This window comes from Acomys minous (assembly GCF_964271855.1).
Source record: "Acomys minous genome assembly, chromosome: 18".
Taxonomy (NCBI): Eukaryota; Metazoa; Chordata; class Mammalia; order Rodentia; family Muridae; genus Acomys; species Acomys minous.
This window is the reverse complement of record NC_140501.1, coordinates 67,496,233-67,514,754: the sequence shown is the minus strand read 5'-3', so window position 1 is coordinate 67,514,754 and position 18,522 is coordinate 67,496,233. Positions and strand designations below refer to the sequence as shown.

The 18,522-nt window shown below is 44.6% G+C and overlaps 1 protein-coding gene across 1 annotated transcript; it reads right to left on the bottom strand.

Moving 5' to 3' along the window:
• Positions 1-271: 271 nt before the first annotated feature.
• On the bottom strand, positions 272-11,669 carry METTL3 (methyltransferase 3, N6-adenosine-methyltransferase complex catalytic subunit). The gene is made up of 11 exons (XM_084767349.1): positions 11,405-11,669; positions 5,785-6,002; positions 5,302-5,706; positions 3,770-3,945; positions 2,803-3,019; positions 2,408-2,595; positions 2,054-2,092; positions 1,790-1,898; positions 1,630-1,695; positions 1,215-1,327; positions 272-466 (listed from the first exon to the last, which is right to left on the bottom strand). The coding sequence occupies exons 1-11, from the start codon at positions 11,502-11,504 to the stop codon at positions 355-357; spliced, it is 1,743 nt and encodes a 580-aa protein (XP_084623475.1). The 5' UTR covers positions 11,505-11,669; the 3' UTR covers positions 272-354.
• Between the last annotated feature and the right edge of the window lie 6,853 nt (positions 11,670-18,522).

Below are 18,522 nucleotides of genomic sequence, written 5' to 3'. Positions count from 1 at the left end.
GTACATAGCCCAATTCTTTTATATTCTCGGCTCTTTAACTGAAGATACCTTGTTTCTCTTAGAAATAAGCTACAGGATAAACCAGCAAAGCCACATAGAGTAGTGGTGAAACTAAGTGAAATTCAAAGGAATCCTGTTGATGATATACTAACTGTAAGTGCCGTGAGCCCATGTGTAACCGTGGCTACGCTACTGCCACTCCGTATGTCTAGTTGAGCAGGTACAGCTAGTGAAGTAGGTACGTGGTGACGCCAGAATTTCACATCAAAAATCCCAACTATAATACAAACTTTTATTTAAATACTGGTGGAGGACGCCGTGGCTCTGGATGCTTAGCTTTATAGGGAAGTGCTTCTATAAATTCTTAGGTTTAGAGATGATGCCATCCGGATACCTCTGCTTAAACCGGGCAACCACATCTGGGTCCAGAAGGTGTATCCCATCCAGCTGGTTTCCAAGAGTAATCCTAAAACAAGGGGAAAAGAGGAGGCAAGCCAAAAATCCTGTAAGGGACTAATACTGTTAAAATACTTACATGTTCCACTTTCTGGTGGTAACTCCTGTCACCCGCCATGCTGGGTTTTGTTTCTTTAGGTCTCAGGTCCTGGAATTCTCTATGTAGACAGGCTAACCTGGAAGTCATTCAGATCTGCTTACCTCTGCCTCCCGTGTGCTGGGGCTAAATGTGTGTTCCACTATGGCCGGCCCATGTCAGTGTTTAAACTCTGTTTAACTTAAAGATGCTGCAGATGCAGACACTAAAGCTGCCTGGGTTGATTGTTTCTTTGGTGGTGATGGTACTGGGGGTTGAATATGTGGGGGTCTTACATATATGCTCGTAACACTCAGCTATATCAGTTACCAGATTTCTCTCCCTGTCCCCCTAAATTAGATTTATTATATAGCCTAGGCAGACCTGCAGCTTTGCAATTCTTCTGCCTCAGTCTCATGCCACAGGATGCAGCTGGATCTGTATATCTGAGGATTAGTACCTGACGCAAGCCAGGCCTATTCCATTCAGTCATTGCTAGGGAATAATCCTTAGCTAATCTGAATGTTGTAGATTCCAGTAAATGATTTTAATATAAGCTTAAGCAATCTAGGTTCTTTAAAGCCCATTTGTAGACTATCAGAAGTATATACAACTCACTGACTATTGTCTTTGACTATAAAGTTTTGTTCTTGGGGGCTAGCCTGTTCTCTAGTAATATTACCAGTTGGGTTGCACATTGTGTGGTCGTCCAAATAACTCAATCTTGCGGGTGCCAGGGGACAATCTCTCAATCATACCATATATTTCATCTGGTTTGTGACTGGTAGAACGAACCTAGAAAATAAAAACTTTAAGTTATTCAAGATTGCAGGGCTGGGGAAAAAAAAAAAGATTGCGGGGCTGGGGAGGTGGCTCAGCAATATGGTGGTTCTTCTAGAGGACCTGGATTCAATTCCCAGCACAGACATGCAGGCAAAACACACCAATACATATGAAATAAAAATAAATGTTTAAAAATTATTCCAGATTGTAATTCTAGCCCTGTCTATGATATTGAAATGAGAAAAAAATTTATTATGTTGACAGGAATAACTGTATTGAAAATATGAAAGCTTTTGGTGCCTGGGGACACATACCTCAGCTACAATCACATCACAGTCCAGACCCTGGTTGAAGCCTTGGGGATTGCCTTTGACACCAACCTGCTCATCACAGAGAACATGGTTACTTTATGAAAGCACAGCTTTCGGGCCTTTAAACGGTCCCTCTTACTAGGTTGGGCCTGTTGTTGCTCACCAAGCAGTGCTCCTTCCCATGGTTCAGCCAGTGACCTGTCCGGCCTGTCCTTATGATGCGCTGCAGCTGGTTCGTCTTCACCCAGATGATCTCATCCACTCGCTCATAACTGCAGCATCAGAGAGAACCAGAGCGTTAACCAGCCTCACAGCAGAGGCCCAGTGCTAGACATGGGCAGAGACTGGCGGGTACAGAGAGAAGGGAACATGCAGCTCTACTTCTCCAGTCCACTCCCCTCTGACGAAGGCAACACGATTTACTTACCCCCAGAGGTTCAGACACTCTCTGCCCAATTCCATGGCCCTAGAAAAATGTAAAGGTTAAGTAACTTGTCTGCCCATATTTCCATTCAAAACAGCTCATGTATTATAGACAGTAACATGGGAAACACCATTGAGGCAATGGAAAGATGAAATAGCATCTAATCTGAAGGACCTGATTTTTCTGAAATAAAAAATCCCAAGTATTTCTTCTGTAGCCAAGCCCCATAGAAGGGGGGAGAAATCCTAAATTCGTGATACATTTAATCGAAAGCCTAAGAAAGCCCAGGGTTGTATTCCCCACCCTGTTCTCACTCTACTCTGTTTGCCCATGCCTGCATATCTGTGATTGTATTACCTGCCCGTGACCCAGAGGAAGAGAAAGCCGTCATCCTGCAGCACTGGTATGTTGAGCCTGCGCATCTCGTCATCTGTCAGGGTGCCGTATGGTAGCTCCATGTGAATATCCCAAGGTGGGTCAGCCATCACAACTGCAAATTTGCCCAAGATACTGACGTCCAGGTAGCGGATATCACAACAGATCCACTGCATGAGGTAGCAGTTAGTCATCTTTCCTTCTTTCACAGATTCATGGTCCCAAGCCCTGTAACTCGTGGACCTCTCCCATTCCATTCCCATCAGTAAGCCAGACTGCAAAGTTATTCCCTAGTTTCCTACATGTATGGGCACTCCACTCGGTTTACGTCTATAGTGGGACATGGGTTTCCCCAGGCTGTCCAGACATGTAGGTACCTGAGGCGGGAAGAGCCGGTCTGCACTGGAGTCACCCCCCACGCTCTGTGTGAGAGCCAGCTCCTGGCTTGGCGTATGCTCCTTGCTGCCAGGACCCTCAGAATCCATACATGCATCGATTTCATAGTGAACATATTTGCAGGTATCCATGTGGAAACACGTGTTAAGGAAAGAGCAGTCACCCAGAGACTCATCAGTGTGCTTATTGATAATTCGTCTGGGAGAATAAAGAAAGGGAATCAGAATCAAGATGGTACTTAGAAGCAGATCCTACAATTCAAATGCAACTTTTCTTACTCTTCCCCAATTTTCTATAATGTTAAGCTAAAGAGCTTGAGTTCTCTTGAATAAAGACTGGATCTAGGTGCTTTGGCTCAGGTCAGGCCTGTAACCACAGCACTGGTCAGTAGAGCAGAAAGGCCAGCCCGAGCTATGAAACCCTGTCTCAAAAACAAAACGGAGAATTTCTACTCCCTTACTACAGGAGAACATTTAGTCCAGGATGGACCTTGGCTAGTTACATCAGAATAAAACACTGGCCTAGGGGCTGGACAGATGGCTCAGCACTTAAGAGCAGCGTCTGCTCTTCCAGAGGTCCTGAGTTCAATTCCCAGGAACCACATGGTGTCTCACAACCATCTGTAATGAGATCTGGTGCTCTCTTCCAGCCTGCAGGACTACAAGCAGATAGAACATTCATATACACAAAATAAATGAAATCTTGGGGGCAGAAAGATGCAGAAGAATTTTTAAATCAAAACAAAACAAAAAACACTAGCCTAAGCACAGGTCCCTGGTTTCTGCTAGGACTAAGGACTCTTCTCCCAGACTTTAACTTTCATTACTGCTCAGGGACAAAGATGCCTGATAGAAAATCTTCCTTTATTTGCAAGTGAACCCATCCCAAAGACAGGCAGAGTATACTGCTTCTAGAAAGCCCTCCCCACCTCGTTCTCTCCCAAGAGACCTGAAGTGCAGCTTGCGACAAGGCCGGTCAGCATCACTGGCTTTCATGCACTCTTCCTTGGTCCCATAGTCACAAAATTCTTGCACCTGGGCCCGACCTCGAGATCGAAACTTTTCAACAATGGATTGTTCCTTGGCTGTTGTGGTATTTAATAGCTCTAGGATCTCCTGACTGACCTGTGACAGAAGTAGCCTTGGTTTTAAGGGTCTGATAGATAAATTAGCACGGAAACCGCCTCCACAAGTCTACCTCACATTAATGTCTGATAAATTGAATTAACAGTGTAGGGGAGGTTCACGTTTCACAAGCACTTAGAATGGAATTCTAGGCTGTAGTCTAGCATCTACAGCTAAGCAGTAAGCTGATCTTAACTCCCTATGAGAGGATAACTTCCCCTCAAAAAAGCTAATTTGTATTGACTGGGTACTGAGGAAGGCACAGTGCAGGTGTTGTATTGTTTAGCTCAGTGTACTTAATAATTCTGTAAGGGAGAACACCAGTTATCCTTACCAAACACCAACTAACTTTCAAAAACCAACCTAGAAGTTGTGAACAAGTGGGAACTCAGTGTAGTTCAAGTCAGAACCACTATATGGATAATTCATCGATTTCCATAACGTGGTCCAAGTATTATTTAGTATTCTCTACTCATCTCCCTGTATTTATTTTAATTTCTCTTTTCTCTGAACCCTCTTCTGAGGGTTCTTCCAGATTCTGTAAATCAGGACTTCCTCACAATGGCACTGCTGATAGTTTTTGGCTAGATAGGGTTTTTGTTTTTTTTGTTTTTTAAAAACAGTTTCTCTGTGTAGCCTTGGCTATGCTGAACTCAATTCTACAGACCAGGCTGGCCTCAAACTCACAGTGATCGGCCTGCCTCTGCCTCCCTGTGTGCTGGGATTAAAGGCGTGCTGGGCTGGGGAGATGGCTCAGGGGTTAAGGAACACTGTCTGCTCTTCTAGAGTTCACGAGTTCAAGTAACAGCAACCTTATGGAGGCTCACAGCCATCTTTAATGTGATCTGATGCCCTCTTCTGGCCTGCACTTCATGCAGATAGAACACTTATATACATTAAATAAATAAATAATAAAAAATAAAGAATAAAGGGGCATGCCCCGCTCTAGGCTGGACAGTTTTACTTGGGTGGGGGGGGGGGTGTTAGGGTTCCTACTATGCACTGTAGCCCCCTACTTTCCAGACCCTGTATCTATATTCAGTGCCAACAGCACTCTCCCATGCTGTGACAATGTAACCAGACACTGTCAGACATCAGGGGTGGTAAGGGCAGGCCATGCAGGTGGGGTGGTGAGGGCAGGCCATGCAGTTGGGGTGGTGAGGGTAGGCCATGCAGTTGGGGTGGTGAGGGCAGGCCATGCAGGTGGGGTGGTGAGGGCAGGCCATGCAGGTGGGGTGGTGAGGGCAGGCCATGCAGTTGAGAACCACTGCTCTATATTTTAATTGTACTCCTTGTCCAAATGGTAACAAACCAAAACTAATTCAGAGCACACTGTGCGTTTCCACATGACCCTACCTTCTTGCTCTGCTGTTCTTTAGTTGACTGTTGGTTTAAAAGACTTTCTATCTCCAGATCAACATCTGAGGCAGCGTGCTTCCTTGATTTCTTAGCTGGCTCCTTAGCTGGTTCTGATGTTGAAGAGGTCAGACCAGATGCTAAAGAGCTGGCAAAGGCAGCCACTGTCGTTGAGTCCTGTTCTGCGCGCCGTTTCTGCCCTGTGATGGTCCCGGCTACCTCTCCAAGGCCTTTCTTTTCTGCCACAGCACCCATCATGGCGGAGAGCTTGGAGTGGTCAGCATAAGTTACAAGGGTGGGATGTGCATCATCTTGTAGGAGACCTCGCTTTACCTCAATCAACTCCTGGGCTGCAAATTTCTGTAGCAGGCTTTCTACGCCATCTTGTGTAGCAGGTGCATCTGGCTAGAGAAAGAAGCGCGTAAGACACTACCTGAAACAACAGCAAATATGTGATGAATTCCAACTTTATCAGGTTATTACCGTAGAGATGGCAAGACAGATGGATACTGCATCAGTGGGCAGAGTCAAGGCCAGATCTGAGAGGTGGTGTAGCAACTTCTTCTCTAACTCAGGGTCTGTAGCTAATTCAGGGACTACGGATGTTGTGCTGGGTTTAGGACCGCTGGACGCAGGTGTAGTGGGCACTGGGCTATCACTGCGGAAGGTTGGGGACAGTGCTGCTTCTGGATTCCTCAGATCTAAAAATAAGGAAAAACAAAAAATAAAGTGAAAAGGGTCAGTTGTTTTGCCAAAATAATCCTGGGTTCACTGGGAAGCACCTCCTCTTCCCTGCCGGGTCAAAGGCTCTTCCTGCTTCTCTGCCCTCACTGCGCCTAAGACGGTAAAACAGCATGGGCCGCTCATAGGCCTCTGCCAGCCGTCCCTTCTCTCACACCTTCCAGTTAAAAAAGGGATACATTCAACAATCAGAACTGGGATCTGACTGTCTTTTCCAGGGGTGGATTTTGAATTTTTAATGAACTGTGGCCATACCTACAAACACCAGGCCCTTGGAATACTTGGCTAACAGCCTGGGCTACAATGAAGGTTCCAGCATATTTCCACTGTATGCTCTTTTTTTTTATTTTGTTTTTGTTTTTTTCAAGACAGGGTTTCTCTGTATAGCCCTGGCTGTCCTGGACTCGCTTTGTAGACCAGGCTGGCTTTGAACCTCACATCGATTTGCCTGACTCTGCCTCCTGAGTGCTGGGATTAAAGGTGTGCACCACCACTGCATAGCTGTTTGTTTTTGAGACAGGGTTTCTCTGTGTAGCCTTGGCTGTCCTGGACTCACTTTGTAGACCAGGCTGGCCTCGAACTCACAGAGATCCGCCTGCCTCTGCCTCCCCAGTGCTGGGATCACAGGCGTGTGCCACAGTATCCAGCCTACTCTATAAGCTCCTACTATACGCTCCTACTCCACCAACTGTATACAAGAAAAGGTCATGGGAGCACTTACAAGGTTTGGATGAGTTAGAATAACTGGCCTTAGTTAATGTATACAAAAATATAAGTAATAATTACTATGTGGCATACTTACAGGAGTGTAAGAGAAAGACTTTATTTAGGAGGACTGCCGGTGTTTAAGACACGCTTAGAAATAGAGATCCTAGCTGGGCGTGGTGGCGCACGCCTTTAATCCCAGCACTCGGGAGGCAGAGGCGGGCGGATCGCTGTGAGTTCGAGGCCAGCCTGGTCTACAAAGGGAGTCCAGGACAGCCAAGGCTACACAGAGAAACCCTGTCTCGAAAAACCAAAATAAATAAATAAATAAATAGAAATCGAGATCCTACAAGCCTAATAAATGTAAGCTAAAACAGAGTCATACTAGGAGCAAATCCTAAGCTTGCTTATTCAAGTTATAAGTTGAAGGATCAAAAATTACTTTCAATAAGCAAATATACATAATGATAAAAAGCACTGCAACAAGGAAACACAAGGTATTTTAAACAGGAATTCAGATTATATCAACAACGTTTAAGTGTTGTACATTTTCTTGATTCAAAGTATGCCAAAGTGGGTGGTAGAGACATTGTGGAAGACAGGCCTATAAGCCTAGCTCCTCAGGAGGCTGAGGCAGGAGGGTTCCAAGTTCAGAAAATATTTAGACTACAGAGTAGTTCATGGCCTAAGCCTAGGCCCTAGGCAGTTTAGCAAGCCTGACTCAAAATACAAATTTAAAAAGGCAGCTGGGCATACTGGCACATTGCCTTTAATCCCAGTACTAAGACAGAGGCAGGCAGATCTGAGTTTGAGGTAACTTTAGTGTACATAGCAAGTTCCAGGCCAGCCAAAACTACATAGTGAGACCTGGTCTCAAAACAAAACCCAGTTAAATATATAAATAAATAAAGATAAGTGCTAGCATATAGCTTAGTGGTAAAGTACTTGCTCAGCATGTAAACACCCTAGGTACAATCCCAGTAACACCCTCCCCTTAAAAAAAATGGGATTTTTTTTTTAGATAGAGGCTATACAAATATAGGTAAGGTTTTTGTTGTTTGTTGGTGTAGCTCTGGCTGTCCTGGAACTCACTATGTAGACCAGAGATCCATCTGCCTGTTCCTCCCAAGCGTTGGGATTGAAGGCGTGTGCTTACCAAGCCTGTCCTAATATAGATAAATTTTAAATAAAGTATACCACTACTTTGTCATGGAGATGTCTGGCTTTTCACAGGGTCTTACTATTTAGTGCAAGCTAGCCCGGAAACTACATGTAGTCCAGGGTATCGTCAAATTCAGCTGCCTTGCCCTCCCTCCCAAGTACTGAGATTAAAGGCATAAGCCATCAATGCCTGGCTTTGTCTGAGACAGGGCCTACTTAGCCCAAGCTAACCTACAATTTTCTATACCCCAGCTAGGGTACAGGCATGTGATGCCATGCCCAGCTAGTTAGGTAGATTTAGAAATGTTAAGCCATGTATTAACCATTTCCCTATTTATACTCAAACTATGTGCCCAGAGCTGAAGAGATGGGTTGGTGGTTAAAAGCACTTACTGTTCTTGCCGAGGGCCTGGGGTTTGGTTCCCAAGACCTACATAGTAGCTCATAACCATGTGTAAATCCAGTTTCATGGGATCCAAGCCCCTGAAGGGCAGTGGGCATACACATGGTGCACATAATTACACGAAGGCAAAACACTCATACACATTAAAAAACAAAACAAAATTATGTGCCAAGCACTGTGTAATATAATGCTGTTTCCATAAATGTTTATTTTGCTAATAAAGACCAAAGGCCTCTCTAAGCAACTTTGTTGTTCTTCTTTTTTGAGCCAAGGTTTCTCTGTGTAGCTCTGGCCAGCCTGGAACTCACTTTGTAGACCAGGCTGGCCCTGAACTCTGCTTCCCAAATGCTGGGATTAAATGCGTGTACCACCATTGCCCGACCTGGAAGCTGTCCATGATCAAAACAAATGTAAGTAAGTAAATGTTATATTATTAAGCATTTCCTATGCTTTCAAACTTCTAATTAAAGCTTCAGGAACATCCTTTTTAATGTACTCTATCCCAAATTCTATGCAGAAACATGTATTACTTTTCAAGCCACAAATACGGTTAAAATTGATATTTTACTTAAATATGCAATGATACCTGATACCACATTTTTTTAAACAAACTTTTTTCCTACTAGGTTTATCAGAACAAAACACAAAATCTAGCAACTCAAAACAAGCAATCTGACAGTTAGGCATATTCTATTTTTGTGATTAAAATGTTACTGTTTTTTGTGCTTTGTTTTGAGACAGGGTCTTCTTACTATTTTCTACATACAAGATTTTTCAGAAACACTCAAATAAATATAGTAGGAATATTTTACTAAATGTTTTTGCATTTGTGTGTGTATGTCACAGTTGCACGCTGAATTTACTCTCTACCTTATTTGCTTGCAACAGGGTCCCTTATTGAATTTGTAGAGCTAGGCTGGTAGCCAGCAACCTGCAACCCTTGTGTCTGGTGCTGACAGTGCTTGGAGTTAAAAGACCATGCTGGAGCCGGATGTGGAGGCGCACTCAGGAGGCAGAGGCAGGAGGATCGCTGTGAGTTCGAGGCCAGCCTGGTCTACAAATCGAGTCCAGGACAGCCAAGGCTACACAGGGAAACCCTGTCTCAAAAAACCAAGGGGGGGGGGGCGAATACCATGCTGGGGATTTGAACTCTGGTCCTCCTGCTGGTGAGCAAGTGCTTTTACCTGTCTGCCATTTCCCTACAGCCCCTAAATGGCTGTTTTCAAAAAGGTAAAAAGATACTTAAGTCCAGTAGCAGAAGTCTTTGGTAAATTGATTAAAAGCCAATTTAGGGCTGGAGAAATGGCTCAGAGGTTAACAACACTGTCTTCTCTTCCTGAGGTCCTGAGTTCAATTCCCAGCAACCACATGGTGGCTCACAACCATCTATACAATCTAATGTCCTCTTCTGGCATTCAGGTGTACATGTAGATAGGGTACTCATATACATAAAATAAATAAAATATTAAAAAGATAAAAATAAAAATAAATAAATAAAAGCCAATTTAGTCACGTGTCTACCTAAAGTCGATATACAAGAAACAGCTGGAGAAACGGCTCAGCAGTTAAGAGCACTGAATGAACTTGTACAAGACATGGGCTTGATTCCCATGGATTCCTAGTACACACACGTAGCTCACAGCCTTCTAGAACTCCAGTCGCAGTGGGGTATGAAGTGGAAAGAATCCTTCTCTGGCCCGATTGGCACCAGGTGTGTGATACAGAAACATCACAGACATCCTTGCAGGTAAAATACCCACAGAACATACACATAAAATAAACATCAACAGGGAAACCCCGACTTACCAGGCACAGAAGTTATTAGTTTGTATGGTGAGGGGAAAAACATCCCCCAAAGCTTGATTTCTAATTATTCCCTGATCCTGTTTTGTACTTTGTGCTCCATACTGCCCTACTATCTTTTTAAAATTATGTGACATGATAAACTTTGTACTGGCTCATAAAATTTAAAAATCAAGGCCAAACTCAAGTGGCAGCTCCAGCTTGTTCCTTCATCGCTGTAATGGCTGCGGCCCGTTCAGTCAGCATCCTACATGTATGATACTGCATCTGACTTTATTAACTTATTTGCTTTGCGTTTTTGTTTTGGTTTTTGAGACAGGGTCTCTCTATGTAGTCCTGGTTGTCCTGGAACTCACAACCCACTATGTAGACTAGGATGGCCTCGAACTACTTTCTCTGCCTCCCAAGTGCTGGGATTAAAGGCACGGGACACCATGCTGGGCTTTCTTGTGTCACTTTCTTCTAATTGTCTTTGCTTCTCACGTGGACTTATTTTTTGTCGCACTTATGAATAGTGTAGATATGCAGTAAATGCTTGCTAATTACAGCGAGAATCTTGCCAGAACATTCAGGCGCAGAAAGTGAGCATGTGTGCTTAATTTCACTACGATCTGCTGATGGGAGTTGTGTGCACTGATTAGCATCGGCTCGTTGGCCCGGGGCATGGATTCGGTATTCTCCCAGAGCTTAGAGACTGGTTTTCCCTAAATAATCAAGTTTGTGCTGGGGAAGGATTTTAGGGTAGCACGCCACAATCTTAAAGTTCCTTCAAGCTTTCTGACTTTATCACAGAAGGTGTGTGTGTGTGTGTGTGTGTGTGTGTGTGTGTGTGTGTAGACCAAAACCAAGTGTTTTTTATTCTTGGCTACCTTTGTAAACACTTTCCCTACTAATTTAGCATCACCTAGTGAGGATCTTGTTGTGGCTGCTAAACTGGGCACGGTGGGGCTATACAGAAGCAGGTATTGTTTCCTGCCCATAGTGGTAAAGAAATGACAGTGACAAAGCAAACAGGGTACGGTGAGGCTTCACAGAGGCACCGTTCTCTGAGACAGGACTGGAGTGGGACCCAGAGAGAAGTGGAGCCCCGTGTTGGTGTGGTGTAAACTGGAAAAAGACGCCCAGGAGAAAGGGGCAGTGCAAGCTTCCTGCAGGTGGGCAAAGGTTTCAGCTACCTATATCCGAAGAGTGCAAGAAATGGTCGCTCCGGAAAGGGCGCAGAGCCGGGGCTGTCTTTCTCTTCTGGGGTCGCTCGCCCTCCCTAGCCCGCCCGACCACCCGGCACCTCACCCAGATGCCCAGAGTCCTGCTTCCGCCGCCGCTGCAGTCTCTCACGCAGAGAGTCCAGCTGTTTCTTATGGGCCTGGATAGAGCTCCACGTGTCCGACATCCTCGTCCCCAGCACGGACTCGGCTCGAATCAGGCGCGGCGGACTAGCACCTCCCAAGCCTAGAACGACGATACATCCAATTCTCACGAGGACGCCCGAAGGCCAGCCGGATAAAGAGGCAAGATGAAAAGCCACTTCCGGTTTCGCGAGCGCAAGCTTTCGGTGTTGGCGAAACAGCGGATGTAATTCTTAAGGCAGTTCTTTCTTGTGCTTCCGGTAGCACTGAGGCTCTGTTTGCCATGTTGGTAGCTGGCGGGGCGGCCATGTTGATTGTTTAAGTCGGTGGTGACTACACATTGACATAGCAGGACTAGAAAACCTATGGGTGGTTGACCAATAGGTAGGCAGGATGGAGCGTGAACAGATTGTTCATTGTATACTGTGGTCCTTGCACATCCTAGCAAGCACTATACCACAGATGTGTGCCCCTCAGGCCCCAGATTTTCAAAATTAAAGGCTTCTTTTTTCTTTTTATGTGTGGAAAAAGACATGTAGTTTCACTATGTGGCTCCGCCCAGTCTCTAACTTACAATCTGCCTGCCTCAATATCCTGAGTTCTGGGATTTCACGCATGTTCTAAAATAAACACCTTAATGAAGATCCATCTTTGCACCCCGAGGGAGCACTCTTTTGAAATGTGCAGGGAGGCTAGGCGGTGGTGGTGCACGCCTTTAATCCCAGCACTCGGGAGGCAGAGGCAGGCGGATCGTTGTGAGTTCGAGGCCAGCCTGGTCTACAAAGCGAGTCCAGGATAGTCAATGCTACACAGAGAAACCCTGTCTCGAAAAACAAAAACCAAAACCAAAAGAAAACAAACAAACAAAACAAAATATGCAGATATGGGGAAGTAGCTCAGTAAAGTGCTTGCTGTGCGAGCTTGAGATTCTGAGATTCCTAGAACCGACAGAAATTTAAGGCAAAGCTGTGTGTGGTGGCAGGCTTTCTTTTTACCTTAATTTTGAAAAAGATTTATTTTTGTGTATGAGTGTTTGCCTGCATGTATGTAATTGCACCACCTAGTGCCTCCTTCAGAGGCCAGAAGAGGGAGTCATCCTTGTGAACTGGATTTACAGACAATTGTGACCTGCAATGACAGCTGGGACTGAACCTGAGTTCAATTCTGTAAGAGTAGACAGTGCTTTTTGTCTCTGCGCCATCTCCCCCAGCCCATGGCTAGACAATTGTAATCTCAGTGTTAGAAAGGCAAAGACCTGTAGATGACTGGGGCTTGGCAGGCTAGCAAACCTACCCAGAAACAAGAGCTAAAGTAAAACATTTCCATTATTGGGGTATGGTAGTACTGCTGAAGTAAATCATTCACACATCTTGGCTCTTCTATTTGTCACATCACTTCTTTTTCTGTATATGATGCTGAGGCCTGAATCTAGAGCCTCATAAATGCTTAGCAAGTATCTACCACTAAGCTGTATTCCCAGCTCAGAGATCACTGCTCTTTTAAGGTCCTTAACACACACACGAGAGAGAGAGAGAGAGAGAGAGAGAGAGAGAGAGAGAGAGAGAGAGAGAGAGAGACCTTGTGGAAATATATAGAAATTATAGCTAAATATTTTTTATATAAAATATTTATGTTGTGTGTGGTACTAGAGGTCAGGCACTGTAGCACTTCCTGAATGCCCTGGCCTTGTGCATTTGTGGATGCTGCATAAGTGCTCTACCACTGGGCTATTCAGCAATGTATATATACATATATACATATATGAATGACTTGAAATATGTAGCCCAGACTGGCCTCAGCCTAACAATGTTAAACTATTGTTTTCCGTTTGTACAGAGATAGCAGACTGTAGTAAACATATAAGGTCTTATCTACAGTAGTTTGATTACAAAAACTAATAACATAAGCCAGGTGTGGTGGTGCACGCCTTTAATCCCAGCACTGAGAGGCAGAGGCAGGTGGATCACTGTGAGTTCAAGACCAGCCTGGTCTACAAAGCAAGTCTAGGACAGCCAAGGCTACACAGAGAAACCCTGTCTTGAAAAACAAAACAAAGCTGGGTGTGGTGGTGCACACCTTTAAACCCAGCACTTGGGAGGCAGAGGCAGGCAGATCGCTGTGAGTTCAAGGCCAGCCTGGTCTACAGAGCGAGTCCAGGGCAGCCAAGGCTACACAGAGAGACCCTGTCTCAAAAAACCAAAAAAAAAAAAAAAAAAAACAAAACCAACAAAACAAACAAACAAACAACAACAATAAACTAATAAAATATTACCTAAATAAAGGTTGAGTTTTTAAAAAATGTGTGTGGTGGGGTATAGCTCAGTGATGGAGCATGCACCTAGTATGCCCAACTCCAGATATCTATCTCCAGGCAGCATAGCAACTTGTGAGTGTAAGCCCAGTTATGAGCAGACAGCATTGCATTCCTCACACTGCTGTCTCCTGTGCTGTGGGGGTGGGCTCCACAGTTGGCCACAATGTCTCAGATTCTTCACATTCTTATGTGGGGCTTAAGACTTTTCTGTTCTTCCTACTTAATTTTACTTCCCCTTTTGACTATGAACTGGCTTTTGCCTAGATTTAGTAAACAAAATGTGGCGAGTATTTCCTAAGTTCCAGAACCAAGACTCTAAGATTGGCAGCTCATATTTGCTCTTGTGGATCCTGGGCCTTCATAGGTGTTCAGTTGCCATTATGGACTGAACACTGGAAAAAGAGGGAAATATTTAATGGATTAAAAATGGCAAAGAAAAGCCAGGCGTGGTGGTGCACACCTATAATCCCAGCACTCTGAGAGGCAGAGGAAGGTGGATCGTTGTGAGTTCGAGGCCAGCCTGGTCTACAAAGTGAGTCCAGGACAGCCAAGGATACACAGAGTAAGCCTGTCTTGAAAAACTGAAATAAATAAATGACAAAAAAAAAAAAAAAAAAAAAGAGATGGAGAGATGGCTCAAAGATTAAGAAAATTGCCTGCTCTTCCAGAGATCCTGAGTTCAATTCCCAGCAACCAGATGGTGGCTCACAACCATCCATAATGTGATATGGTGCCCTCTTCTGGTGGGAAGACACACATGCAGGCAAGAACATTGTGGAGACAGAGTTTCTTTGTGTAGCCTTGGCTATCCTGGACTCGCTTTGTAGACTAGGCTGAATATTGTGTACATAATTTTTAAAAAATGCTGAAGAAAGGGGGCCAGCATTTCACCCATCCACCCAGAGTGTAAGAAGTGAACGGTCACGTATTTTCTAGCCTAAATTGATGCTTCCTGCACCAGTCCTCACAACAGAGAATATAGACTAGACATTCTGCCAGGCAACCCATGGAATCATAAATGTGTAATAATTGCTAAGTGACTATACATAATAATTCCAAGTTCTGAAGTGATATGTGACACACCGGTGAGTTAATTAAACACTCACAATACCCACCCAGCATTGCATGAAATTAGCTCTTTGATTGAATGTTGTGTTTTTAGGGTTTTTTGTTTTTTGTTTTTTGTGTTTTTTTTGAGACAGGACTTCTCTTTGTAACAGCCCTGACTGTCCTAGACTCCCTTTGTAGACCAGGCTGGCCTTGAACTCAGAGATCCACTTGCCTCTGCCTCCTGGGTGCTAGGATTTAAGGCATGCGCCTCCATGCCTGGCTGAATGTTGTATTTTTGATGAGTCCTACACACGCTTTTTTTTTCTGTAGGATTAGGGGGTTGACCAGGGCCTCACATAGTCTCATCTCCCATGTTTTGAGACAGGGCCTTAGCTGTCCTCAGCTTTTTTCTGTTCTTAGTCTTACTGGGTTGCCCAGGCTAGCTGGACTTACTCTGTAACCCAGGCATGTCTTAAGATCGATGTCCTCCTTTCCATCTCCCCAGGAGCTGCGATTACGGGCCGCAGCCCAGCCTACTCGCTCTTACTCCTTGACCCAAAATCTAAACATCCACCAGGACTAATCAATTTACTTTTATTAAAAAGACAAACAGAAGGGGAGGTCAAAGTTGGGTCTTATTGGGAATGGCAATGTTTTGGGAACCGGGAGATATTGCTCATTAATTCAGTTCTAAGAATGATAACCAGTGCCCCCGATATGAGAGTCTGTGAGGAATATAAAGACATGCTAATAGCCAGGTGCCATGGTGCATGCCTGTAATTCCAGCACTTGGGGTGGCGGATCTCTGTGAGTTCGAGGCCAGCTTGGTCTACACATGGAGTTCCAGGACAGCCACGGCTACACAGAGAAAGTCTATGTCAGTAAGGTTTCTTTCTTTTTTCCTTTTCTTTTTGGTTTTTCGAAGACAGGGTTTCTCTGTGTAACCTTGGCTGTCCTGGACTCTCTTTGTAGACTAGGCTGGCCTCGAACTCACATCGATCCACCTGCCTCTGCCTCCTGAGTGCTGGCATTAAAGGCATGCGCCACCCGGCTCAGTGAGGTTTCTTTGACACTAAGAAAAATAAAAAAGGAGAGAGAGGGAGAGAGAGAGAGAGAGAGAGAGAGAGAGAGAGAGAGAGAGAGAGAGAGAGAGAGAGAGAGAAGAGAAGTATGTGGGCAGCATTGGTAGAACTCTCTGAGAAACAAATGCTGAGGCAAAGGAAGGAAAAAGATGCAGCTGTACGGCTCCACCAGAGCAACGGAAGCTCCCGGAGACAGCTGTTCTTCCTGTGGCATCTCAAAAGTGGCACATCTGTAAACCAAGGGGAGCTTAAGGGATGGTATACAGGTCTGTAGAATGGACTGAACCAGCTGCTATGTTTGAGAATGGCTATTGTGTCGTCACGCGCCATTTCTACTGTGGAGTTGAGTTAGTTATGCCTCGGATCCCACAGGGCATTTTTCCTATCTGTCATAGTACTTAGCACCATGTTTTTAAAAATCTGTTTCCATAATTCTTCCTCCTAGAATGGGCTCATGTATGTGCTGTCATTAACCTTCTTTACCTAAGGACTGTGAAAGGCAGGAAACGCTCAGAAACTGGGTGAATGAGTGAGAAACACAACTGCCCCTTGCTTCCCATCGACACACTTATCCCTCTAGCTCGAACTAGACTGCTTATTTTATGCAAGCTAAATGTTTCGAAAGCTTCCTTTATATACACTCATTAACTCAGCTTCCAAGAAGGTGATCCGGTGGAAAGCGAGAGCAAGGATGCGGTCCTAGCAAAAAGGAAGAAATCAAAGGCGCCCAGGAAACTGAAGTGGCAGTGAAGAAAAAACAAACAAAAATAAAAATAAAAATAAAAGCAGGAAAAGTAGAATAGGAAAAGAACAAAGGAAGACAGAAAAGAGCCCTCAAAGAGTTGTGGAGAGGCAGGCTTAGTGTCAAGCAAACCTCACTGACGGCTGTTACCGTAATGAGAACTGACACATAACTAGCAGGCCAGGCTGCTGTAATTAGGTAAATGGCATTATCCGTGTCCAGTGGGGATGAAGGAAGTTAAAGGGAGGAAGAATCCAAATAAATATATATATATACACACACACATATATACATATATATACATACATATATACACACACACACACACACACATATATACAAGCTTTACCAGGAATTAAAAACCAAGCTGTTTCTCCTTCCGGAACGCCCCCAGCTTCCTAGAATTCCCGCGTGTTAAAGAGAGCCTCCTGCACGGCTGTGGCAGGGGCATCCAGAATCAACCAGTTCTTTATTTTTAGCAGAGTGACGTATATAACTACTCACCTCCATCCTTCAGGGAGCCTTCTTCCAGAAGTATCTATCGATGTAGCAGAGAAACAGCACCTCATTGCGGGAAGGTATACTGAGGCTGGGACTCTTGGGATCTAGTTTTTCTTCTTAAGGCCTTCCACTCAGCGATCCTCCTAAACCTCCCTCCCACATACCAGGATGGCAGTCCTCCCACTCCACCTGACTGGACCTGGTTTGTTATTTGTTGCCTAATTTCTTTTGGGGTTGTTGTTTTGAGGCAGTCTCATATAGTCCAGGTTGGTCATCAACCCCTATAGAGGCAAGGATGACTTTAGAATCCTGATTGTGTGCCCCGTGCCGGATCAGAGGTGTGTCGCTGTGCCTGTCTGATTCTGTGTCCGAGACACTGTGCTTTTACCTTTTATAACCAGTCATGCTTTTTTTAAAGTTATTTTTTATGTTTCTCTCAGGAAATGATGATTGTTTGTTTCTGAGACAGGTTTCGGAAAACCTTGCCTGTCCTGGACTCTTTTTGTAGACCAGGTTGGCCAGGAACTCAGAGCAGTCCTCCTGCCTCTGCCTCCCAAGGGCTGGGATTAAAGATGTGTGCCACCACACCCAGCCAGTTACATTTCTTTAGCATGACTGTTCAGTGATGTTATCATCTTATAAAGGGGAAAAAATGACGGGCGATAGTGAGGCCAGCCTGGTCTACAGAGTGAGCTCCAGACAGTCAGGGTTACACAGAGAAACCCTGCCTCAAAAACAAAAACCCAAACAACAAAACAAAAACAAACAAACAAAACACCCTGGAGAATTTTGCAAGATTTTTTTTCTTTTGTCGTTGCTTGCAGGGTGGTTTTCTAGAGTTGAACCCTGGGCCTCTCATAGGCTCTACTGCTGAGTTACATACACCCTTATTTAAGCAAGGTCTTAGAGAAAATTCTGAACTTTACCATGTTGTGGAAAGACAAAGTAAAAAAATAATGATAATAACAATACATGTTTATCTCATGCTATGACACACACACACACACACACACACACACACACACACGGGGCTGGAGATGACTCAGTGGTTAAGAGCACTGACTGCTCTTCCAGAGGACTGGCATTCAATACCCAGCACCCACATGTCAGCTCACACTGTCTGTAACTCCAGCATCTACACAGATACACGTGCATGCGAAGCACCAAATGCACATAAAAGTTAATTAGTGTGCAAGCACTTGGGAGGCAGACTTCTGTGAGTTTGAGGCCTGTCTGGTTTACATGAGTTTCAGGACAGCCAGAGCTACGTAGAGAGACCCTGTCACAAAACAAAGACAAACCGTCTCATGTATCCCAGGTGTTACTGAGGATGATGCTCACTTCTTCCAGGCATACTAAGCAAGCACTCTATC